The following is a 24,951-nucleotide window of genomic DNA, read 5'->3' on the forward strand; positions in this document are numbered from 1 at the left end:
ACAAGCTGAGAAACTCTGATCTGCATACAATGTAATACACACAAGCCCAGACCAGCATGGCATCTTGCTTCTTCAGTATGCTACTTCTACAGTATGTACTAGAGTTATATATCAGTAAAACTATTTAAACAAGGCCTGAACACACTTAGTTCCTCACTTAAATTGTTTGTTCACATCATAAAATACAACGATGTTTCACTTCTTAAATACTTGACGTTTTTCTCCCTGCTCAATCTAGCCTCCCTCAAAGCTAGAGGCTAAGACCACTAGCTATGGCAAGAAGTATTTGCACCATCTTACTCTGCCAGAACATTGTAACTCCAAGAACGTTATCTTCTGCTGCTTAGAGGAACTGAAAAACTCTTCCACACAATATATAGCACCTCTAATAGCTTTGTATTTAATATTTCTTCAATACATTTTCAATATATTTAACTTCTTTATCCAAACAAAAGTTACTTGAATAATGTCTTTGGGATTTGTGAAATGAAACTGTACATATTTGATGAATCGTACCTGACCAGATACAGTGGCTGAATAATTTGGCAAAATGCCAGGAATGTCCATCAGTTATATTTAATTTAAAAAAAATCAGCCAATCCTACTTCCTACAACTACTAGTTTTATACTGGCTAGTAAGAGGGGGAAAAAAATGGTATAAACTGCTTTTTCCATTACTTCATAGTGCATCCAGCCTTCTGGGTACCAAAAAGTCAACTTCTCCATTCCTTCGACTCCTGTGTTTGCTATTCTACCCTTTCCTCTGCCTCCACCTGAATTCTTCTCAAGTAACCTCTGGGCTGCTCAGAGATTATGCGTGTCCAAAAGACTGATACGGACTCAATTCATTTTAAATGTTCAAATGGATCAAAAACAAAAAGAGAAAAATGTAGAGATCCACTTTCCTTCTAAATTCCACTGAACCTTTGAGCAGAAGAATAGGAATATCTACCTGCAGGCTTAACAGCAAATAGTTAAAACTAAGAACAACATGAGCTAAAAACTTTCTTTTTAATGGAAGTGCAAGTTTAAGCAGAATGGTGATCAATAATCCTGTGGGTGTTTTTTTAATTCAAACTAATCATGCAGATTCCTTTCCCTTTGTACTACAGGAACACTAAACTGTAAAATGCCTTTCAGATGGAAAAACATTTCTATTAGAACCTCCACATACCTGTAAAGTGACTAGAAGAGTTTAGTCTAGTTAGTGTGTTGCAACACGCAAAGGCAAAGTGCACAAGCTTCTGAACTCAGAATGTGTCAGTTAGGTGGAAATGCCGGCTTGCAAGCAAATCCATACGCAAAAGAAATTTACCGATCATGTAGGATGTTTACTACAAAACAAACAAACAAAACTCCCCAAACTCTGAAAGCTAATTATTGCCTTTCACTATGGAAAGCTGGGCAGCTTGGTGTAGTTTTCGCAAGACCTTAACATCTAACATTTGTGTTACAGGCATACTTGTTAAAAATGGCAAAGAAATGAGGCCTCAGGAACTTAAAACACACAAAATCCATTTGCTTTTTGTCATTTTATGCTTCACTTACAAAAATACAAGGTTGTTACCTACTTAACTCCTGTGTTTACTACCTCCATGAAAATCATAATGTGAATGATTTTATATTTCTGTAAACAGCCTGTGTACCAGTAATTATCTATTTGAAGGGTAATGCATCCTTTCAATACCATTTGGGCTGACTCTCAAAGCATCTGCTGAAAAAAGTCTCATCCAGGCATGCTCAAGAGAACAACTCCATGGTCTGCCCGAGGCCAGGAGACAGCCTGTGCCGACCTGGGGCCAGACAACCAAACCACCTTGTTAGCTGGCTGGGGGCTCAGAGGTCCCGTCGGGGAGCCAGCTGCCCAGGCAGACTCAAGCTCCTCTTGCTGCTGCTGTTCAGCCACCCGTGGGCCAAAGGAAGAGGTGGCAGAGGATACGGCATTATGAAGGGTTACAGCCTCCCAAAAAGAAGGCGTAGACCGAGGAGAGGCTGCAGAAAGAGAGGTGGAGTGAAGGCACAAGAGCAGGAAAGTAATGTTTCTTTGGACTTGCATTGATAAATGGGACTTTCTAAAAAGACGTCTCACTAATTCACATCAAACACGTAACCAAAACTTCACAAAGTAGGGTCATTATCCATAACAAGGAAGACAAGTAGCTCAGCCAAATTTTCAGTGTGATAAAAACCAACTTCAAGCCTTTTCTATACACCATGTGTTACAAAGACACAGGGCAGTCTTAATACTGGGCTACACGTCACAGGCTCATCCCTGCAAGATACAGGAAAACATCAAAACGCCAGAGTAACTTTTAGCCTACCCACTACCTGAAACTCTTGTATTTTTATTAAAGATTTTCAGTTTAAAAAAGGACAAAATTAAAATTGCTTCAGTTTACAGAAATCTGCTTGGACTGAAGCACACCATTCTCTTTTCTGACCTGAACCAAATTGCGAAGCTTTATCCAACTCACATGTGCTGAGCCAGCATTTTCTCCAAAGAAACTCTTATTCTTCCCTTGTTCCTGCCCTCCACACAAACAGTCAGACAGCCATGCACCAAGCCCAGGAAAAAAACAAAACAAAAAAAACACCAAAAAACCCCAAACAGTCAGTTTTAAACACAGAAAGGCTCCTTGATTCAGTTTGTCTTGTAACCACACAAACCATCCTCAATGCAAAGGAAGATGGGTGAGCAAGCAACAAGGCTACTAGTTTCCCAGCTCATAACACATCAAAAATTACACACTGAGAACAAGGCCATACCAAGTCCCAAGTAGGACTGAACCTTTCAAAGTAGAAATAAGCTTTACAGTTCATTGTGTCTACTTTTTAACCCTAACTGAAGCTGCATGTCTCACGATGAGATGCCTGTACATAGGGATTTCTAGTTCTACAGATTTATTTCATTTTCACAAAATATTTTGAAAAAGAAAGTGACAGAAGATTACATACATCCCCCCCTCTTAAGTGGCAGAAGTTTACAGAGCCATAAGAGTGCTGTTACTCCAAAAGGACTACAGTACTCATCTTAATTCTGATCTCTGGAAGGATCCAAAATAGTAGTCTAAGCCTCTTTGAAAGAAGACGTAAGATTTTTAGACAAAACTTACTTTTTTGAGAGAAAACAATATAATGCTTGACCCAGACAACAGAATCTTCTAAATAAATCCACTGAAGTTGCTCACTAGCATAATTCTGTCATTTTCAATTCACCCCAAGTCCTTAGAAACACAAGGTTCCTCCAAGACTGCATCAAAGCTGAAACGCATTCCTTAAGACGCAACTGAATTGCGCACACTTTGGTGGTATTTGGACTGTATGCTACCTTAATCTCATTCTAAAAACCACGTTTATTGCCTGAGTTCCACTGCAGTTTCTTTCATCCGTATGCCGGTTGCCCTCCAGAAAAATCGATTGTCAAACTTTAACAAGAGTTAGCTGCAAGTTAAACTTCGGAAAGACTTCAAAACCTTCATCCTTCTCCACCTCCTCCTTTGAAAGCCATCTTCCCCACCGACCAAGAAGCCCGGTTACTGTCTACCGCAAAAATCTCAGTTTCAAAAAAAAAAAAAAGAAAGAAAAAAGAAGAGCAAGGGAGGACGGTCCAGCAGAGCGGCTGCAGACAGCAAGACGATGAATGAAGCGGCCACTGGGGTATCTTCACGGAGCCGCTGGAGTGCCTCGCCGCGGCCAGCGCTGGGGCGCGGGGCAGCCCCTCGGGCCCGGCCACGGCCCCGCGGCGGGCACCGGCTCGGGAGTGCGAGCGGGGAGACACACGGCTGCCCCCCGGCGCTCCTCCGGCCCCGGGGGGGCCGCGCCCGGGCGAGACAGGACGCGGGTGACAGGCGCCCCTTGGCCCGGCCTGCCCCAGCAGGAAGGAGCCGGCGGCCGGGGCGCCGCAAGGGCCGGGGCGGTGGCGCCGGGCCCGCGGTGCGGCGCCGGGGCTCCGCTCCCCGCCAGCCCGAGAATGAGCCGGGGCAGGGTCCGCCGCCTCCGCTCCCCCCCCCGCCGCGGCCCGCCGCGGCCGAGCCCGGGCCTCCCGCCCCGCCACTCACCAGGATGCGCTTGAAGAGCGCGTTCTCCTTGGGCGGCAGGCTCACCGACGGCATCCTCCCCGCCGCTCCCGCTCCCGCCGCTGGCTCCGGCGCCGCCGAGGGGCTCCGGGGAGGGGGGTGGGCGGGCGAGCTGCGTCCCGTCCCCGCTGCTCGGTCGCCGCCGCCGGGAGCCTCCCCGCCGGAGTCTGGCTGCTACCGCCGCCTCGCCTCTCCGCCGCCCCACCCCCCGCCCGCCCTCAAGCCTCCGCGCTCTCGCCGGCCGCGGGCCCGGCCCCTCCCGGCCGCCGTCTGCGCGCCGGGCTGCCCCGCGCCGCGCCGAGCCCCGGGCGGCGGCTCACGTGGTAACTGAGCAGGCCGGAGAGAGGCGCCGCCAAAATGGCCACCGCGGAGGGCTTCCCCAGCCGGGTCACGGCGGCCCCCGCGCATGCGCCGCGACCCCGCGCCGGCACCGCCCTCGCCCCCGCCCCCGCCAGGTGTGCCGGGCCGGGCTGGGGAGGGGCGCCCCGGCCCGCCCGCCGAGTCGGGGCCCGGCCCCGGGGCGGCGCGGCGCGGCGCCCCCCGCGGAGGAAACCCTGCGTGCCCCCGCCCGTAGCCAAGTGCTTGTACTTCGGGCCGTCGCCCGCGCAGCGCGGTCACCGACTACCCGCGAGGGGCGCAGCCCCTTCTTCCCGCGCGTGGGCTTAAGGAAGGAGGGGCAGGTGGCGGGCGTAGCTCTGCCCGCGCCCGCAGCGCCAGCCCGGCCCCGCGGAGCCGGTTCCACGCGCGGAGAGGACGGGCAACCCGCTCTCGCTGCCGGCGGGGCGGGTAGCGCCGCTCTGCGCCGCCAGCAAACGCCGCTACGGGCGGGGGGCGGGGGCGTTGCGCAGCAGGCGCCCGGCCCGCCAGGCCTCGTGCGGGGGAGCGCGTCCGCTCGCGGCGCCCGGGGCGGAGGCGGGGCGGGAGGCGCGGGGTGGCCCCGCCCCCGTGGGCGGAGCCGGGCCGAGCCGACAAGATGGCGACGGCGCTGAGGGTGGCGAAGCGGTTGCGGCTGGCGGCGGGAGCGCCGAGCCTCGGTGCGCGGGGGCGGTGGGGGGCACGGCCGGGCCCGGCCCGGCCCGGCCCGGCCCGCCGTGACTCGGGGTAGTGGGGAGCCCGTTCTGGTTGAGGCTGGCGGGAGTCTGTCGCTCTCTGCCCCGAGGGCGTTGTGCGTTAGCGGGCTGCGACGGTGCCCCGGGGCCTGTCCGCTGAGCCGAGCGCCGTGGGAGCTCGGCTGCTTGCGGGGGAGGGCCGGCGTCGTCCCCGTTGGCTGGAGCGCTCCTCGCTTCATGGCGGGAATTAAAGCAAGCTGCAGTGGAAATTTTCCTCTTTTTTTTTTTAATACAAACTAACTAGCCCTATATTACTGGGGTTTTTTCGATACTAAGTTGGTGCTGCTTCCAGGCTGGGGGGGGGGGGGGCCGCCGTTCCTCGCCGCGGCTGTGGTGCTGGCCCTCCTCAGGAAGGCTGTGCCGGGGGGTGCCCTCGGTGGGGCGGGGTGCGGGGAAGGCTGGGGGGTGGGAGCTTTCTGCAGGGGACAGCGAGAGGCGGCGCAGGCCAAAGGTGCGGTAGGGTATGGGTTTTGTGGCCAGAGGAAAGGGGGGGAAAAAGCACCGCTTTGAACTGTTGGCAGCGCCCCGTCCCCTCTCTCCTCTCCCTCGGATCAGGGAGTGCATGCCGCAGTGTGTCTACACATGGGTGAGCTGTAACAATGTTATGGGGACCATTTATACATCATAATTACATTTGTTTGGGGTTTTTTTGTTGTTGTGGCTTATTTGGATTTTTCCCCCTGGTTGTGTGAGTGTCAGTAATTGACTTGGTAGTCTAAACCTGAAAAATGTTAACACGTTTGTAATCTGCCTCTTTAGCTTTTACTCGTTCTGCATTTGTTGCAAAAAGACGTAATTATGACCGACCAAACTGGTTTGGAGTTGGCTTGGCTTTCAGCACCAGCGCTGCCTTGTGGGTTCTCGTAAGTGTTTTCATTTGGTTTTGTTGAACTTAACTATTCTCAGACCATAGTGATCTGAAGGCAGTGACTACAACCGACTTAGTTCATTGGGGTAGTGGATGGTCATAGCAGGTGTTAAGGCTGAAGCATATGTTGATTAGTTATGTTTTCCCAAATCCATGTTGTGCTTTTCTCTATAAAAATGAACAACTTATTAAGCTACTCTCTGTTGCAGGCTTAAAACAGCCACAACAGAAGAATTAATTCTTCAAGCTGGTTGGTTTGAGGCTTTAACATTATTTTCCCCAATGGATCTTAAAAAAAAAAAAAAAAACCTAGGGATGTGCATAAATAATGTTGTGTTTATCAGACTGCTAATGCGTTCTCTTCTGATTTTTCAGCCGTAGTCAATTGATTAAGACCCCCTTTCCCTGAGCAAAATGCAGATGTAAGATGTTGCCTGTTTCAGAGAACTCACAGGCTTGATGTCGTTGATAAAGCGAGCAGGGTGTAGTAGCTGCCACGAAGAAATGTGCAGGATAAGCAGCACTCCCATGATGACAACGCTTTTCAGGATGGGGTGAATTCCCTTTGGGGTTTTCCCCATTTTTGGGGTGGTGGATTGATTGACAGTAGGAACCTTCCCCCCCTCAATCAGCCAGCAGAAAATGCTTGAGAAAGGTGTGGAAAATATGCCTCACTGGACAAGTGATAATTTACAGAAAATTTACTCTGTTGTCCCAATTTTCAATAATTATGTATTGGTTTACATTCCGATAATAGGAATTTTGTATTCTGTAGAAATCTTTGTTCTCTGGTTCCAGCTGTGCATTGTATAGCCGTTTATCATATACTGCTCTTTTACAGCTTTTCAAGCAGCATAATGAAGATGTAATGGAATATGAAAGAAGAAAAGAAGAGAGGCAACGTAAGTGTACCGGGTGTTCATAGTGAGTATGTACGTACAGATGCTTTTGACTTAGCTGAACACAAATTCTGCAGCTCTTTTGACTTCTGTTAGCAATCAAGATACTGGACTGACTTACCTTCTTCCCTTATTGTTTTCCTTAATACTTTACATCTTGGCTTTTGCTATCTTGGCTTTTGCTATTCTTCTAACTCATCCCTCGTGATAAAGTGACTGATCTATATTTTCATATATTCATTTGTGTGCATATTCCCATGCCAGTTTGCATGTCTTGGACATGCAAACTTTTGGGAAATAACACATCTCTTACAGTGTCTATATCAAGTTTAGGTCACAAAGAGCATACCTTACAAGTGGTTTGGTGGCAAGGAGATCAAGGTCACTAAAAATAGCTTATCTTTGCCTCTTTTTTTATTCTAACAGGTCCACAGCGGGAAGCATTTTTCTCAGTTTCACTTGTATATTCCACATAAGGATGATATAAAGTCAATGCTCATAGACTTGCATTATAGTGCAAATTGTATGTGATCGTTGTCCTTTTCAATGTAAAAAACATAATTGTGTTTCTGCCAGCTAAAAAGTCTGTTGGGGATTATGGCCTCAGAGCAATTAATATGCCACATGAAAGAATTGCTTCTACTAGGTATAGGAAAAACTTGTAGTACTGTGGTTATTTTTCCCATGAATATTCCTCTCCAGCTGAAAATACAGCCTGTTGTGAGATGCGTCTAACCATACTCGTTGTATCTATTTTTCTTGTTGCTAAGATTTTTTTTCCCCCTCTTTCTTAGGTTGGCGGTATGCTCAGTAAGAAGTCACGTGATCACCAGTTGTCCTACAAATAAATGAGTGCAGCAGAGGTACAAAGTAACTAAATACATGTTCATACATTTCATGTGCAGAATTATGAAATAAATTATAAAGTCTGGAAGAAACTTACTAAGACTTTTCTTGCCGTTTACATTTCATTCTGCTGGTCTTGAAATTGTTTTATGTGGCTTTTCTCTTTCGTAGCTTATCAATGTTATTTTCAAAACTCTCTTTGTTATTCTGGAAGGTACATTACAAAATTAGACATCAGTTCAGAGGAAGTTCAGCAAATGTTCCAGAAGTTAGGTGTACTCATTTAAGTGCCATCATTTTCATTGCTAAATTTGTAAAATAAGCGATAAGCAAATATAAGAATGGGATTTATGGGGAAGCTAATAGAACTAATGTGTACAAACGCCGAAATGTGCATTTGCTACTTCACACATCAAAGAAGCAGCTTTCAACTCAGTCTTGACCAGGTGGACTTTCAAAGCTTGACCTAATGACTTAGAGATGCCATAATGGAAGTTGTGCGTTTGTTTGCAAGGTTGATCTAGTTCCTTGAGTGCTGTTGTTCTTCAGTCCTTTGTGGTCTGGATTGAGCAGAAATGAAGCTTTGTCAGAGACGACAAAAATCAGAGGTGGCCAACCTTTAAATTCTGCATGGGTTTTTATTATTTGCCAGGAAGTTTGCTTTGCTTTTGCTACTGCACGCAAAGTTGAAATGTATTCTGTATTTTCAGAAAGTGAGGATGAAAGCTCGATCTTGAATCTCAGAGACTGTTTAACTGGCCTGTAGCTCATTAGTCTGTCCCTTCCTCAGAGGCTATTTCATAGGTTTTCTTGGGCACGGCTGCTTTTCTATCTTGCAGCGCTCTCGGACTCATTGCAGGTGTAGCCATACCCTGCTATTCCCTGAGGATCTGTTCCTTGAAAGTGCAGTAGCTGGCAGCTGAGGGGATAGTGCCAGTTCCGTGTTCTTTGTTCAGGGCGGTAGAGGGGGGAGTATGTGCGGTGCCTTACCCAGGGCTCGTGCGTGTGTCGTGGAGGAGACGCTGGCCTTCCCCTGTCTGCATTTTTGGAATTGCTCACCCCCTGAAAGGTGCCCGCAGCCTCAGTGGTGAGACTGCACAGCCCACGTCGGGCTCCAACGTCAGCGCTGCCTTCTCAACGCTTACGCCTTCACCTTCTCTTCATGCATCAAGGTCAGTCAAGGACAAAGGATGGAAAAATGGGATCATGGCAGTCAGCAGAATATGGCTTTAAGTAATCGAGGGATCATCAAAGCTATGTACAGAGAATGGACAAGTAGCGGGGCAACTGTCTAACGGTGTGGGGAGGAGAGGACAGCCGCGCAGCCCTGACCCCCAGGGGCCCACGGCTTCAACAGCTAATGTGATCCCACAGCAGTGACTTACTTCCTCCAGCGTTTTGCTACCAACGTTGACCTCCTTTGTCCTCGTGTGGGACCTGAGTGCCCTTTGCTGTAAATTTAGCTGATTTCTCCAGGTCTCTTTCTGGGAATTGTCGGCAAAGGAATGCTCTTGGAGAACTTCCTATTTCAGTAAAACAGTAATACGTTCCTCGCCATCTCTTCCTCCCTCTTTGGTAAATGCAGTCCCTGGCATCTTCCCTCATATTCCGGGTCTTTCGAGTTTTCAGTAATTCCTGCCACCGCCCCCTCCTTGAGTATCGCGCGCCAAGGGCTTTCTTAATTTCCCAGCTGATGTTCTGGCGGCGGTACCTGCTATGGCGGTGTTCAGCGCGCGGCCCTGCGACCCGGGGAGGGACTTCCCGCATTCGCAGCGCGGGCCCTGCTTCCCCGACGAAGCCGCCCCGGCCCCGCCGCTCCCGCGCCCCCGCGCCGGCCACTCCCGGGCCCCGCCGGGAGCGGCGGGCGGGCGCCCAGGTGCGCCGGCACGGGGGCGGGGCGGGCGCCGGTCCCGCCCTCCCCGCGGTGGCCCCGCCCCGCCGTGAGGGGGAGGGTGACGGGGGGGGGAATCGGTGTCATCTGCCGCAGCCCCGCGCTGTCAGGCAGCCCGCGGTGACCGCTCCGCTCCGCTCCCCGGCCGCCGCCGCCGCCATGTATCTCTGCAGGGCCGCCTCGCAGGCGCTGGCCTCTCGCCTGAGCAGGGCTCCCTCTGCTGCGAGCCGCCTCAAGCAGCGTGGTACGCGGGGGCCGCCTCGGAGCTCGACCCGGGGCCGGGTAGAGGTCACCGGGACAGCGGGGACGGGACGCGCGGGGCGGGGCGGGAGGGGACGGGGAGGGTGACGCGCCGCCGCCTCTCCGCGGCGGGGGGGGGGGGGGCGCGTGAAGGTCGCGGGCCGGGGGCTGCGGCGGGGGGCGCGTGGCGCGGCCGTTGGCGCGGCTCCCCGCGGTGTGAGAGGGCGGGCGGGAGCCGGGTAGGGCTGCTCGGTCATCCCCGCCGCCGCTGGGTACCGGCTGGCCGGCTGCCTTGAAACCTCCGCAGCGTTCCGGCGGGGAGCCCCTGCCTCCGCGGAGCGGGATCGTGCTCCGCTGGGCGGCTCGCCCCTGCTTGGTAAACGGCTGTGCCCGCCCCCCCCCCCCCCCCCCGCCGCTGCATGGAAGCGGGCTCGGTGGCGGGCAGGTGTAACCCCCCCCTCCCGCGGCGCGGGGGCCGCCGCCGTCTTCATTTCCACCCCGCAGCAAAGAAAATAAAGGGGTAGAGAACCCTGAGGTGGATAGTCAAAGCAGCGGTTTCCTCGGCGGTATTTTAGCACCGGGAAGAAGCGTGAATCAGCCTGGGCGTGTTGCAGCCATGGCTTTTGGCGCATCAGGGATTGTGTAACCAGTAGCAAAAAAACCTCTGCTAGCCGTGTTGGATGATTGCAGGCTCACAGAGCACTCTCCTACCTATAACGTGCAGCCTTTAAGAAGAAGGTACTCGGGAGAAACTACTACAGAACGTATATGTAAATGTAAGAAGATCCATTAGGGTGCCTGATGATAGAAGAGGAGTCTGAAAAGTGTGTCATGAGACAGATGATGCTAAACATAATCTGGCACGCAGTGGCAATATTTTGAGACTGAGACTATTTTTGCAGCTACCGATTGCAATGCTCAGAGCCATTTTATGTTTAATGAGCACCCTTTCAATGAGGCGTTTCTCATCTGTGCTACTCATCTGGGAGGAAGTCATGAAATTCGGCTGAAAGCTTTGCTGACAAACAGAATTACGTGTGTTTTTCGTGGGTCTCTTTTTGAGATGTGCAGAAGAATCCAAGGCTGTAGCAAGCATCAAAACTACAGAAACTGTGAACAAAAATAAATGGCTAACGCTGCTGTTACAGTGAATATGTACTCGATCAGGGATAAAATTGTGTAATCCTGCCTGTCTGCCCTATCGGCCAATACTTGAGATTATGGGCATGTATCTAAATGTCAGCGGTCTATTTGAGAATGAAAGAACGTGAATTCAAAGGAAAAGGCTTTTTCTTAAAGTGCCCTGTTACTAAACTGAAGAGGATTTGTTACCTCTGCTGGTCATGACTGCAGCAAGACTGAATAAGGACGGATTAATTCTTTTACGTACCTTAGGCAGGAACATTTTTATGTTCCTTTTTTGTTTGTTTGTTTTTGGTTTTTTTACGTTCCTTAGGTAGTTCCTTAGTCTATATAGGCTGCATCCAGTACTTGGAAGCTGATAGGCAGACGGCATGGTTCATAGAAAACCTTAGGCTCTGAGGAAGAGCTCAGCCGTGTACCTCCTTCAGTTAGGTACCACGCCCTGTGTTACTCACTTGTACTAAACATTGCTAAGCTGTACCTCTCTGTTTTGTTACAGCTTTTTAAATCGTCCCCTCCCATATGAAGTTCAGATTCCGTCATTCTGTTTTGTGATCGTATTTTAGCAGCACTTTACATCAATTTCAATAATGGTTTTTATAGCACCTCTTCGCCAGATGTCATCTGGGAGTGTTCCTGGCTCTTCTGGAGAGAACATGATTTACTATCTCCTTGCTGGTGTTGCTGCTTTTGGTGGTTTATTTTATGTAAGTGTTTGGGAATGGAGCTGTTTGTGCTTTCTGAGTTGGCATGGTGTAAGGTGTGTTCTGGGTTAAAGAACATGGTCAAGACACAAACTGTCAAAAGAATGTGGATGTCGTAGCATATAACTGAATACAGTCTAACTTAAAAATCAGTTCAAGAGAACTAGTGAAACTGAATGCCTGTTGCTTGCCTGTTTTACTGTTACTGTGATATCTCGTGCTGTTTTCATTCTTAGTGGAAAACATATTTAAAACTGTGTGAAATGAATGTGTCCAAAGATGGAGTGAGGCACCTGTGTCTAACCCCTTGCCTCTTGTCCACCACAAACATTTAGAATATCTCAAAGCAGGCAAGACAGAGGTGAAGTAAGCTGTCTGAAGCCGCAAGGGGAAGATTATGAACCTCCTTAATTGGGGCACAAAGAAAGATTAGTTACTTAGAAAAAGCATGTTGAAGTTTTGTAAACATCTACTTTTGTCAAGTTTTTCAGTAATCATTCTCTTCCCTGCACCTAAATATATCAGACTCTGTGCTTCACGTCCCTAAAGCCTCCAGCTGATAGCTTCCTTCTACCCCCCCAAGATTTGAGCTAGTGAGATAGTGACTAGCACATCCCAGAGAGGTACATGTTTCCCTCTCCCACAAAATAATCCTCTTGAACGGTAAGTAGCTTCTACTTGTTCAAAATATCAAATTTCTGTGATTGCATATCTGGAGGAATAACAAATTCTCTTGCTGTCACCTTTTGACCATAGTTTTTAAAAAAAAATAATCTGACTGCAACTGTCTTTTAAAATACTGTGTTCAATTCCTGAAATACTGCAGCACTTCAAAAGCTGCATGGTATATTGTATTTGCTTTCTAACAATGGAGAAATATGAAATGTGTAAATATATTAGTATAGCAAAATAGATTTATTCTTTTTTAACCTTGCTTAGCATAATTTGATACGCCTTTTAAGATGAGCAGTAGCATTTGCTTAAAAACCCTTCTCTCCCTCTCCCCTCTTTTTGTTTGGTAACTTTGTAGGGACGTAGCAATAAGTTTAGGTATAATTTCCTTTCAGGCCTACAGAGTAGTCAGTTCATCCCGCAGCAAGTATATTGAACATATGAATATTCTTCATGAGAGAGCTGAGGGGCGGAAAAACAAACCTTGGTCAAGCAAGGGTGAGTTGAGCTCTTCTCTCTTGTTCCCTGGGTACACGAGGATCTGGAACAGATGCCTAGGTTGTCTAATCAGGCCTTAACCCTGTCCAAGTCCTTGTCTGAGCTCTGTGAATGGGAGTAAAGACAAAGATGGTTGCAAAGTGTTCTGCTACAAAGCTACTTCTGCACAAATTTTGGGAATGGACTTAATGTTTAGGCAGTGAATCTGGTCTGTGATCAACCTGCAGGAGTCTCTTTGGATGGAAAGAGTTGATGTGTGAACCATTAATTGTATATTGGGTATTTGCAGTTGACCTACTGGAAGCGTAATGAAACTTGACTAAATATATAATGCTGTCGAAATCAATTTTGTTCTTTTGTTTGTTGGGGGGGAAGGAGATAATATCTTTTTCTCAGTCAAGTTTGGCTCCAGGCCACGTGCCATCAGGGAAAAGTTCAATAGGAAAAAACCTAATTTTTAAAAAAATACTGTAAATCGGACCTGTTTCTTATCCCACAACTTTGATTTTGTCCTTTTTAATTTAGGGTTAAATGAAAAGCAGACACCACCTAAATGTATGGCAAATCCTTACTTAGCTCTTCATGCTTAAATAATTAGACCATGTTAGTTCAAATACTTGTAATGGAATGTTGTCTGTCCACATCAATTAGTGTTACGGCAGCATTAATATAAAAGATAGAACTTTGGCAAGCATGGCCTTGCTAGGAAAAGCAATTAGAAAAAATGACTTCTTAAGGATCTTTATATTTTTATTTAGTTGCTATTTAAAAAATAAATAAATTAATGAAGCCATAGCACTTGAAGCTCTTCTTTATTTTTTCTGATGCTGACATCTAGAGAATTGATTTAATATACTTGCATGCACACGAAGAATAGATTTGAATCAAGTATACTGAGTTTAAATTTTGTTTTCAATATGAGAACATGCTTTCAATTGTCTGCCTCTAAAATTATTTCTTTTGAAGTTGTTAGTCTTGAAGTTCCACAACACATCCTTTAGTTTCAGAAGTTTAAAATTACAGATCTTAATGGCAAAACACCTTAATTTCCTTTCTCTTAAGCAGCTGGAAGCAATACAGTTTTTAAGTTTTTAAACTTAATTCTTCAAATGCTGAGAATTTGGCCACAATTTTAATGCAATCTTTCCTTATCCCTAAAATAAAAAAATACTTTCTCCTAGTAACATAGTCACCTGCTCTTCAGGGAAGAAATGAGGGTTTCACTCATTACATTCTGACTAACATAGTCAGAAGAACATGGTAGATGTGAAAGCATTAAGCAAACCTTCCAGGGCACTCAAAATGATGTCAGTATATGCCCTCTTTTCTCTTAAGGTTCATTTCTGCAAGGTACTGAGTTTTAACCCTAGTCTACCAAAATGTTTGAGTGGGATACCCGCAGAGTCAGTGGTGCTGTTGACCCACTGAAGGCTATACCTGTGTTGCCTGAGACGGGTAAGAGTACTCATTGCTCTGTAACTTTCTTGATTCTGACTTCGGGTACTCTCCAGACATCCCATAATCTGATGCCTTGCGCTGCTTAGTAACTTACATACATGTCACGACCAATGGCAGATGATTGCCGCCTCCCTTATTATTGACAGTAAGAAGTCCAAAACGTTTCTAAGGCCATACAGTGAACACAGTTGAAACTTGTTTCCTATGTTATTTTCAATATTGGACTTCTGAATAAATGCTCAACCCAGAGTTTTTAATTGGACTTCTGAGTAGCTAATTCCAATTCACAATACAAAACTACTGTTGAATCAGCTCTTTTTTAAATCCTTCTTCATTCCCAACTGTATCCTCCCAAAAGAGGTTTCTGTTCTTACTTTTCCTATAGAATCCTCTGTGTGCTTTCTCAAAAGAATGTCTCTCTTCCTCCCCTTTTTTTCCTGTTCCCTGCATAGTCATATTTTTGTGTGTATCTTGTCACAGAGTGTTACCATAGTATTGCTTTTCCCAGAAGTGCCACTGCAGCTTCTTTCCCCACGCATTCTTTAGATTCAGTTAGTCCTTACACTTTTTCACGGTAAGCATTGCTGTTAAGAGAGATTAAAAATTCTGTTCTCACAGTAATCTCATATTTTTTAGGGTCACCTAAAATGAGGCTTAAAATAAGCTATAAAACAGTGCTGGTAACAATATGAAGTGGTGGATAGAAAAGCAGCGTGCCAAACAGCACATTCATGGCACATTTGCTACGTGTCCTATGGCAAGAGAAGAGCTTTCTAGCTGGAAGAACTTCATACTAGGGAGCAGCTGATCAGAGAGAGACTCTTCTGATACGAATTATTTTCGTGGTTTCTCATCCAGAGGAAAATTCTCCCCTTGTGCCCAAACCCAAAATATCTATTATAAAGAACTACATGTAGCAAACAAGGCTGTCAAAACAAGAGAAACAATCAAATACTATTCTAGGCTTGTTTGTTTATTAGTGGATGAAATAATATTTAATGGTATTTTAATTAATTATATTAGACATTTAAAAAAAGACCTAACAGCAAGTTTTCTGCAGCTCTTCTTAACTGAAAGCTGCTCTCGAATGGAGGGAGGGATTTAAAAGAGCCCCTGGCAGAAGCCTGACTCGAAGTAGCAGTAGGAAATCTGGGACATCATTTGAACTGTAAAATGATGTTTGCCTTGCAGAACATTCTACTTGCTTATTTAGCAAATACTGAATTTTGCCTTCCATTTGCATGTGTCTCCTTTAAACTTGTTCCTGATTTCCTTCTTTTTTGGCAATGACTTTTCTTTTTAACTTGGTGCAAGCTGATTCAATCTTTCTAATCTATACTCTGCTTTTACACTTTCCAGACTAAAATACAAGGGAAATCTCTTTCCAAACCCGAGGAAGTTAAATACAAACAAAGGACAGTCGTTCACCATTGCGTACCTTGCAGCCTACCTTGGGATGACTTTATACCTTCTATTGTAAAACTCCGTACTTGTGAGACTTTAAAAGAACTACCTATGTTTGCAAGGCCAAACCATATTGAGCTTATTACTGAATCTGCTTTGTAGAAGGCAGTTCTGAGATTGAGAAGCTGGCTGTTCTGAATGAATGCACTCTATATTTGACTGTCCAATAAAGTGTACTGAATGCTGAGCTTGGCTGTTAGTCTGTTCTTTGTGTAATCAATGTAGGTTTTTTTGAACTATAGCATTCTCTTAAAGGGACATGATCAGGTTGCATAATGCAAAGCTTTGATTTTTACTGAGCAATGAATAGACTTGTGTTTAAACCCGAACACAAAAAGATAGGCTTGCACTAGCATAAGAAATCCAAGAATTAAAATTGGTCTGTTTAGTTTTTAAACAGATATAAAAGAATAAAATTAATTCTGACTATGTCTCTTTAAGCTCTTTCCTTTCCTTTCTATTCTCACTTAGTTTACACTGTATTGCAAACTTTATTTCCAGTTCTATTTTTTCACATGGTGAGTTGGTTCTAGTGGTAAACTTGCAATGAACACTTGGTATATAACTGTCTGTTGTTAACTTGATCTTAGTGCATGTTTGCATGGTGATTGTGCATATTTGTTGCTTTGTGCTGTTAGTTTTTAATGACTTGTCTCAGCTGAGTTTGAAGTAATGCACGATTGGGAAACACTGGGTTTTTCAGATTCTAAAGAGTCCGATCCACAGCAGTGTAGACAAGTCTTTAAAAGACAGCTGGGACTTGTAAAAAGAAAAAGGTTAGTCATAAGTGGTCATATCTCCAGTAAAGTGAGTGCTGACCACTTAAAATTAGCAAGTTATTTTCTTACTTACATACACCTAGTTTCAGTAAGGGTCCCCTGTTTTATTCTGTTTCACAGATCTCACCTTTCTTACTTAAGTGCTATGGCTCTTGCAGTGGTCACAGTGCATTCAGTACAGCTTTAAAGAAAGCAGGGTGAATAGGGATAGCGGAGTACCTGTGGCAGTGTAGAGCTAAGAGAGAGCACAAACCCCATCTGAAAACTGATCACTTGTTGGGCTCAGCATTATTGTAGCTATTGCCAGCCAAGTTAGCCACCTTGAAAATAGCCCTGCGCAAACTGAAGGCGCATCTTGGCTTGCAGTGCTTCTAAGCTGTGAGCCTGATGGATAATAAACTCCCTCAGAGCTTCTAAGTATGGTAGCAAATGTCTTATTCCCGGTGTGGTAATTCCACTGCTGGGTGCGAACAGGGCAAGAATCCTGCTTCCTCTGACACCCATGAATGCGTTATCACTGGCCCTTTCAGCAGAGCGGGTTTGGAGCAACACTGGGTGGGGTCCTTTTTTATCCTTCCCTGCACTCCCACCTCTTGCAGTCACTTGCTTTAAGCCACAGTTTCTTTTCTTATTACACTGAAGCAGTTATGAAACTCGGTAATTAAGAATATGGTTTCCTCATCTTGTAAACATCTTTTTTGATGCCACGTTAGACAACAGATTAATTATTGATTTCTTGACTTTGTTTGTGAATTCTGATTTACAAGCTTAGCTTCCCATTTTAAATTTAAATGAGGATGATGGTAAAAAGTAGTTGGTGACTCTGTGTTGCATGCATGCGCTTTACTCTCTTTATTGTATTAAATAAATCCTTAAAAGGTGATGAAGAAGAGACGGCTGATGTCACTGAAGCAGAGACAGCCACGGAAGAGGCTGACGCAGTAGCTGCTGCTGGACCTGCAGCACAGGATGAGAGTGCTGGACCTGCAGCACAGGATGAGAGTGCTGGGGTATCCCCAGAAACTGGAGGGGAGAATGACTTACCGGCTCCAGAGGCATCCCCTGCTGTGGAGGAAGCCCAGCAGGAAGCTGCTGCTAATTCGGAAGCTGCTGCTAATTCAGAAGCTGCTGCTAATTCAGAAGCTGCTGCAGTGCAAGGTTAACTTACGAATGCGGTTTTTGCGTGTGTGTGTTGTGGGTTCTAAAACTCTGCCTCTTACTACAGAACATTAAGAACAAACGTCAGTATTCCTAATGGAGTTTGTCCTGCAGTGAAAACTAATTCAGGTGTTACCTTGACATATCATGAGCATAAGGTAATTAAGATTATTAAATCAGTGTCTCTAAAAGCGTGCTGCCTGTGGCACTAGAGTTACTGTCTAAAACTAGCAGAACGAAAAGTTTATTTTACTACCCCATTCTATTTCTCTTCTTTAAGATCTTCTATTAAGGTGAGCATGTAATATGATCAGTTAAACAGTTGTTTCAATGACCTGGTTCTTAAGGGTTTGTTAAGGAATCTAAACACTTTATTTCACTGGCCATTCCTAAGATATTCACACTAAATAATTATAGCTGTTCTGTCAATGTAACTTCAACAGAATCTTGCATAGCAACCAAAACGTTGTCATGATCTCAGTTTTAAGGATAAACTAGGCTAAAAATTTCAAAAGTCCATAAAACATCAAATTGGTATTAAACACTTAAATCGATTAGTGGCTACATATTCAGTATTTTGAACTGTCAGGGTGTTTGAAATATTTTGGTTTACTATGCTTTTAAAAAAAAAATGACAATAATACAAATGCAAACCTATCCATAAGTTCCACAAAATACAGGATTATAATTTAACTTCATTTTTTTAGCAACTTTTTTTTTTTTTTTTTTTTTTTACACGCTACTAACCTGTAAGAATGGAGCGGTGGCTTATCCTCTTACCTCTCGATTTGTTCAGCTAAAGTTGGAAGGGACACCCATAAAGCAATTGCAATTTCTCAGTCGATAGGAAAGCAGCAAACATTTGCATCTGGTGTCTTCAGTTAAAAAACAAACAAAACAGCAACAACAAAAAACTTGCCAGCCTATCATGAAAGAGAAACTTCATTCTAATTCTTACTTAGGGAAGTAAGGGAAGCCTTCAGTGTGGCTGTAGCAAGCATGAAAACCACTGAAGCGGTTTTCAGCTTGACTTAAACATGGAATCTTTACTGTACACCTATGTTTGACTTACTTTGAGAAAACAAACATCTATTTGAGAGGATATATCTAAAACACAGGTCAAACCGAGATTAGAAGTATTTTGACTGCTAGTCCATGGGAGGTTATAGTACCTTGAAAGGTATTAGCAGATTCCGGAATTGTTTTCACCTTCACCTTTTTCCGTGGTGACTCTGGTGAGGAATGGATGCATCTTAACTGCCTTTTTAACAAATGAACTTGAGAAATGGTGCAGCACTTCAAATGGCTGACTTTTATGAAGGGTCTAGGTATGAATGGGATTTTAATTCGTGTGTGAATAGCTCTGGTGCTTGTCTGCAAAACAATCTGTTACAAATAACATTTTAAAACAATACTTGGTCCAACCTGCTGAAGGTAATATAGCTAATAAAAAGTACAAGTAAGTATATTTGTAGTGACTATTACTGTTTAAATATAAAAAGTATTTATAAGGTGGTAGTAGTTAAAATACCTAGAGTCTTAAAAATTTCCATTTCTATGGAATATTTGGGCCATTTCATTTAGAAAGGAAGTAATCTGGTATATGTTAAAGTTAGTGAATTAGAGCTGTTAAGAGATATAAGGTGTTTTAAAATGTCTTGCAGTGTTTACCTCTGTTGCTCTACAGAGCAATTGCAAAATTTCCCTTTAAGGAGCAGGCACTTGCTTGTATCTAGAAGTGGTTGAATATTCCTTTCACAATGCTTATCTAGGGGTATTTGTTAATTGTTGGGTAGGGTAGGATCTCCCGTATGGTAAATATTCCTGCCGCTCTATTGAAGAGGAAGCAGCTAGAATCTTCCCTGGGAAACATTGTGCATAAGTGGATTAAGTCTGAAGATCTAATTCTAGACATGGTGACTGTGTGTAGTTAGTGGTCACTATTTTATTAGAGTAAATATGTCTTGCAACTGTTCGTTACTGCTGGTGTTGACTGGAAATGGATGTGCTATTTAGAAATTACTGATTTCTTAGATCTATTTTCTCTGGCAACATACTTACTGAAGAAAACAGCACTAGAACAACCCTTCTGTGACGTTGATACTTACAAGGGATTCTGAGGGTTGTTTCGGGTGTCCTCTGTCAAGTCTTGCTGCAGTGGGTATTCTTTGCTGTGTGGTAAAGCTGGCGGAAACAAACCTGTGGGATATAAAATTGTTGAGAAACTTCTGCATGTTGTTTCAGCCATCTTCCTTCCAACCTCTAATCAGGATATCACGTATTAGCTAAAGCATTTCATATCAGGCAGCAGAAGCGGTACTTCCCCTCAGTAATTACTAGTTTCTAAAGCAAGGGAGTGTTCTCCCCGGTGTAGCATTGCCTGATCTCCTTGACGTTTCTGGGATGTTAAAACTTGCTTCTGAGAACAGTTCTCTCATGCCACTGGTCACCAGTAAAGACTACTGTAAATAACTGTTTGTAACAGGTGTGCCTGAGTCCAGGTTGAACCTATGGATCTCATAAGCAGTCCACGTGCGGTTCCCCCACTGGGGCTAAGTCCTGCTGTGGCTGCCGTGTAACCCGAGTCCTGCCCGGGGAGCCTGCGGAGGCTCCTGCCGCCAGGTCACCTTAGCGTTCGGCTGCTCCTCTCGTCCAGGCCCCATCTGCAGGAGAACAGCATGACTGCTGAAGCAGTTCTTCCCTCGGATCTCTGAGGGATTGACAGAGGCCTCTGGCTCTTGACCGCGTGAAGGGTTTAACAAGCAGCACATAGTCCTACACACACAGGCTTAAACCAGTATCACTTTCCTTTAAGCTATGTAAAAGCTAGTTTCCATTGGCATAATACTTAAAATGTAAGAAGATGGTATTTTGATTCAAAAGTTCTCTGCTCTCTATGTACCACTTTGTTCAGTGTTTAGCTGCAGTCAACAGCTATTTGTGTTTTTAAAAAAATTAATTTTATAATTAAAACCTTCTGGAAATACCTTTCGGTTTTGTATTTAACCATCTTCATCATTTGTGTTGTCTCCATTTAGAGAAAAAAAAAGTGTATCTACATTTTTACTGAGGGTAGAGAATTATTTTTCTTTCAGAACTGCCAAGGGAAATGCAGGCTTACTTTGAAAAAGAATACTTATTTAAATAACTTCTATTAGTTTTGTTGGTTGATGTTACTTCCGCAGATGAACGTGCAAGTATTTTTAGCGTTACCAGTAAACCTCTGCTTTTTCAAATGCAGTTGTTTCTTTTAATCTACAAGGCTTTCTGTAATATGGTTGGTAGTGCAAGGTGCCATGGACGTTTGTCTCCGGCTCCAGTATACATACATATGTATGTATACAGATAACACGAATGTGTGATTATACATGAATGTGCAAAAAAAACCCCAAACCAAACCAAACCAAAAAACTCCAACCTTGGAGGCAGGTACCTAATACTTAATCAGGGTAATTTCAATTTTAGAAAGTTAGTTACAATTGTACCTGGCTGGAATTTTCCCCTTGCCTCAATTTAAGCAATTTACAACCCACTACCGGTATCTGGAATTCTGTGAAGTACTGCTGCCAAAAAAAGTACTGTGCCATGTAACTCTGTTCCCAAGGGTTTAGCTTCCTCTGAATTCTAGTTTTCTGTACCTTTTTATTAGTTGAGCTGTTGCGGTGTCACTCTTGGTTACTGCCTGATGCTGGTAAGTTTCCTGCTGTTCTCCTTCTAGTGTACTCTCTGTCTGGGGACCATAAATTAAGATCAATTTTTCTTCAGCTAGAACAAATGCTATAAAATGCACAGATTGGCAAGCTGCTGTTTGGATTAGGTAGTGGTGTTGCATCTGTGACTTTCAGTTCTTGGACTGCCACTATAAACTTTTTTCCAACTCTAGTATTGAGGCTAGAGGTTTTGGCATTGTCAACTGGAATAGCAAAAGCAATTAGCTCCAAACTGTGCTTTCTTGGACTCCTGACTTCTGTAACATAGGTTCTTTTCTAATTTTGTAAGTATTGAAGGACGTGGTCTCTTCTCTGTTTGTTATTTCAAACGCTGTTTGAGTGAGTAACTAGGTTTGGGGAGGATTAGCGTGTGAATGTGCCAGTGTTTTCCATGTTAAGCTTCGAATGGCATTACAATGCCAGTTGTCTGCAGCCTAGAGAAACAAATATAGGCTGCACTGGCCAGGAGTTACTGCTTTCTGGACAGGACTTTTGCTGACCCGATCGCACAACGATGCCAAGCAGACAAAACCACCTGACACGATCAGTGTACGTTGTTTTTGCTTGGTAAGTTACCAAACTATGGATGCATATTCAAATGCTCTGACACAGGGAGTATTTTGAAGACTGCTGAGAAGTCCTCAAAGTAATTTGCTCATACTTCTGCAGAGGCTTTCAGAATGATGTTGCTCAGTAGAGCAAGCACATCCTTCTAGGCATTTGTTTGTGCGAGATGGAGGAAGGAGGAAAAGCTGTGCGACCTGCAGCTCTTTACAACCTTAGGCGTTGGGGTAAGATGCAGCGTGCATAGGGCTGGACGGACCTTATCCCTTATGTGATTATACCACTTGTTTACAGTTGGACCTCATGAAAATAACTACACTTTTTTTTTCTCTTCTCAACCTCGCTCATATAGATCAGAAGCATCTCGTAACGGGCCTGTTATCTGCCGTTTTCATACGTATAACGTCATTGTATGAAATGAGTCTCTAGGTGTAGATTGGTGTAACAAGACAGATAGAATCAGGGAAAGTATTCATACCACCTGATGAAGTCTGTGCTTAATTACCAACTGTAATAAAGGTTTTCTATTCTGAATCTCCTTTTAGAGGATTTTTTTCTCTTCATCGATTATGGTGGACTAAGCTAGCTAAATTAGGCTCTAGAAAGTTGAATTAGGTGAGTATTATCCTACCGGGGAAGTATCCATATCTGCGGAACTTCTGTTGAGTATTTCTGCTTCACATTTATCACTTCCTTTATCTGTCCCTTGGGCTGCTGCGTTTATCTTGCATCTCTCTGATTGCCATACACTGGCCACTAGTCTCTTCTCTCTTCCTCCTGTTTTTCCTTCATAAAACTGAGCTTGTAGATGAGTCGTCATAGCACAACTGGAAAATCTCTGTAGGAAGAATGTGAACAATGTTTAGAAAAGACTTCTGTAAAAGTTGTGAGCATCTGAAGACACAAGTTGGTAAATGGAGAGACCGTTCGGTTTTGAACACCCTAGCTGAAAAGAGAATTTTACCGCATGCGCTGGGCTGGGGAGGAAGATTCCAGTAAAAGGGAAAAAACCCTAGAACTTCCCAGCTAAGAGTGCAAACAAGTCAGTGGGGGAGAACTACATAAAATAACTCTTCCCATTTGTCTATTGTAGAACAAGGGGACAAGTAGCTTCTTAAAAAAAGATTAAAGCTGGTAAAAGGACATAAAGTGAGTAATGCCTAAATGATTGTCACTGTTAAGGAGAAAATGGACTTACTGCTTTTTACTAATAAAATATTTATAGCTCATTGTCAAGACTTAAAAAAAAATCCTAAAATAACTTTATTTCTTTAAATTGGAAAGCAAGAACTCACTTTGGTCAACAAAAACTGTTAGCATTTACTTTACTTTCAGTAGTGCTACCTGTGAAAATTTTCTGTAAATACAGCGTGCAGAGGAATACTATTAGCGTCCTGCTTTAGAGAAAATGGCAACAGGGACTCCTTTCTGTTCTCCTGTGGTGGCAGTTCAAACCAGAATGGTAATGATGGGGATTTTGATATTAATTTTTGGGCAGCATTTCTCGTTGCAGAGAGAAACATCCTTTTCAAAAAACAACATGCTGAACTTTGGTTGCTCCTTTGAAATAATGTAAGTGGGTAAAACTGGATGCATTACTTTGTATGAAGAGTGTTAAAGAAAGTGCCTAACTTTAATTAAAAGGGTTTTTTTTAGAACTTCTGAGGGATTTCATACACCAAATTATTAGTGCATTTTCATATATGCTGTTTATGTTAACTTGCACTAGTTTTCCTCGTGATCCATTCCAATCAGTGGCTAGATGTTTATACCAACCAACCACATCATTGTGAATTGCTTCTCATTACTTGAAATTATATGAGGTATTATAAACCATTCTGGATTAATGTGGTATGCACGGTTATGCTTTTATTCTGACCCTTACAGGCATCTCTGTATCTTTTTTTAATCATCCATTGTAGAATAAGCTCTCTTGAAGTGAGTCTTCGGGTCATTAGTATGAACTAATGAGGCTTTTCTTAGGAACTAGTGACCTACATTAGGCACAAACAACCTGTGAAATATTTGGTTGAATGTTGTTTCTTTTCTTGCTGTATGGAGTGAAGACTTTTTTTTTTTTCTCAAAAATGTGCTTCCTAATGCCATGGTTTAGACTCTCAGCTGGACCTCAGGGATTTTTATCTGGATTACTTATGGATGGCTTGCAAAAAGAAAAAGCTGCCATATTTTTATAGTGGCAGGATTATTAGAAATCCCAGCCTTCCTTTGTTCATCAGTTTCTCAACGACCTTGGGCTCTGAGCCTCTGATTCGGGTTGAACTTACGGAATAGCTGAAATGCCAAAGGGAAATAACTCCTGGTGCCCGCGGACTCTAGCGAGGTATTGCTAGGTAGGGAAGGCTGAGGCTGCCTTCATGCCATGTCCAAACAACAGGGTGGTCGGGCCAGGGCAGTTCCGCAAACAATGTCTTGAGAGCAGTGTGGGCTTCGGCGGCCACCAGCCACTAGTTCCTGTCCTGTGCATTCAAGGAACTGATCTGACTGAAAAATAATCAGCGCTTTTCTAAATAATTGTTAGTTCCCTGATTTGGTTTAGCACGTAGAGCCAAGAGGTTTATTTTTTCCTGTCTGAAGCTCAGGTGCTGAATTCCCAGTGTCGGAGAGAGGCATTGGTCTGTGGTTAACTATACAGTCAATTTTTTTTCCTTTTTAAGCCAAATGTTTAAGTGTTAAGTGGGTGGATAACTTACTCTAGCTGGTTATAATCTTAAAATGGTCACTGAATAAAAGGCCAGTGAGCAGAGAGAGACCATTTCAAGTAGTCCTGAGTGATGTTCCTGGTGCTTGGGATGTTCCCGGCAGGTATCTGCAAGCCCTCCGTGCTGAGCTCCCTGCGTCTTCCTGGCCAATG

The 24,951-nt window shown here is 44.4% G+C and overlaps 3 protein-coding genes across 5 annotated transcripts in view; 2 read left to right on the forward strand and 1 right to left on the reverse strand.

Annotated features, from left to right (window-relative positions):
- NAA15 (N-alpha-acetyltransferase 15, NatA auxiliary subunit) overlaps positions 1 to 4,193 on the reverse strand; it is a 46,355-nt gene extending 42,162 nt beyond the window's left edge. The window contains exon 1 of one of the 2 annotated variants that reach the window (XM_076337199.1): positions 4,059 to 4,193. In XM_076337199.1, the coding sequence (XP_076193314.1) occupies positions 4,059 to 4,112 (54 nt within the window). In that variant the 5' untranslated portion in view covers positions 4,113 to 4,193. The remainder of the gene's footprint in view (positions 1 to 4,058) is intronic. The other variant, XM_076337200.1, reaches the window with a different exon arrangement.
- Positions 4,194 to 5,015: 822 nt separating this feature from the next.
- Positions 5,016 to 7,900, forward strand: NDUFC1 (NADH:ubiquinone oxidoreductase subunit C1). 2 transcript variants are annotated; one of them, XM_076337201.1, is made up of 4 exons: positions 5,016 to 5,110; positions 5,945 to 6,048; positions 6,895 to 6,985; positions 7,747 to 7,900. In XM_076337201.1, exons 1-3 carry the CDS (start codon positions 5,050 to 5,052, stop codon positions 6,976 to 6,978), a joined length of 249 nt encoding a protein of 82 aa, XP_076193316.1. In that variant the 5' UTR covers positions 5,016 to 5,049; the 3' UTR covers positions 6,979 to 6,985; positions 7,747 to 7,900. The 2 variants fall into 2 exon arrangements, with proteins under 2 accessions (XP_076193316.1, XP_076193317.1); XM_076337202.1 differs by having other exon boundaries at positions 6,895 to 6,955.
- Positions 7,901 to 9,766: 1,866 nt separating this feature from the next.
- MGARP (mitochondria localized glutamic acid rich protein) overlaps positions 9,767 to 24,951 on the forward strand; it is a 29,130-nt gene continuing 13,945 nt past the window's right edge. The window contains exons 1-4 of the mRNA XM_076337203.1: positions 9,767 to 9,933; positions 11,676 to 11,779; positions 12,844 to 12,946; positions 17,527 to 17,805. Of these exons, the coding sequence (XP_076193318.1) occupies positions 9,849 to 9,933; positions 11,676 to 11,779; positions 12,844 to 12,946; positions 17,527 to 17,805 (571 nt within the window). The 5' untranslated portion in view covers positions 9,767 to 9,848. The remainder of the gene's footprint in view (positions 9,934 to 11,675; positions 11,780 to 12,843; positions 12,947 to 17,526; positions 17,806 to 24,951) is intronic.

Source organism: Aptenodytes patagonicus, chromosome 4 (genome assembly GCF_965638725.1).
Source record: "Aptenodytes patagonicus chromosome 4, bAptPat1.pri.cur, whole genome shotgun sequence".
Classification (NCBI taxonomy): domain Eukaryota; kingdom Metazoa; phylum Chordata; class Aves; order Sphenisciformes; family Spheniscidae; genus Aptenodytes; species Aptenodytes patagonicus.

Coding starts and splice junctions, on each gene's coding strand:
- NDUFC1 (XM_076337201.1), top strand. CDS start 5,050: ATGGCGACGGCGCTGAGGGTGGCGAAGCGGTTGCGGCTGGCGGCGGGA. Junction 5,111..5,944: donor GGCGGGAGCGCCGAGCCTCG/GTGCGCGGGGGC, acceptor CTGCCTCTTTAG/CTTTTACTCGTTCTGCATTT. Junction 6,049..6,894: donor GCGCTGCCTTGTGGGTTCTC/GTAAGTGTTTTC, acceptor GCTCTTTTACAG/CTTTTCAAGCAGCATAATGA.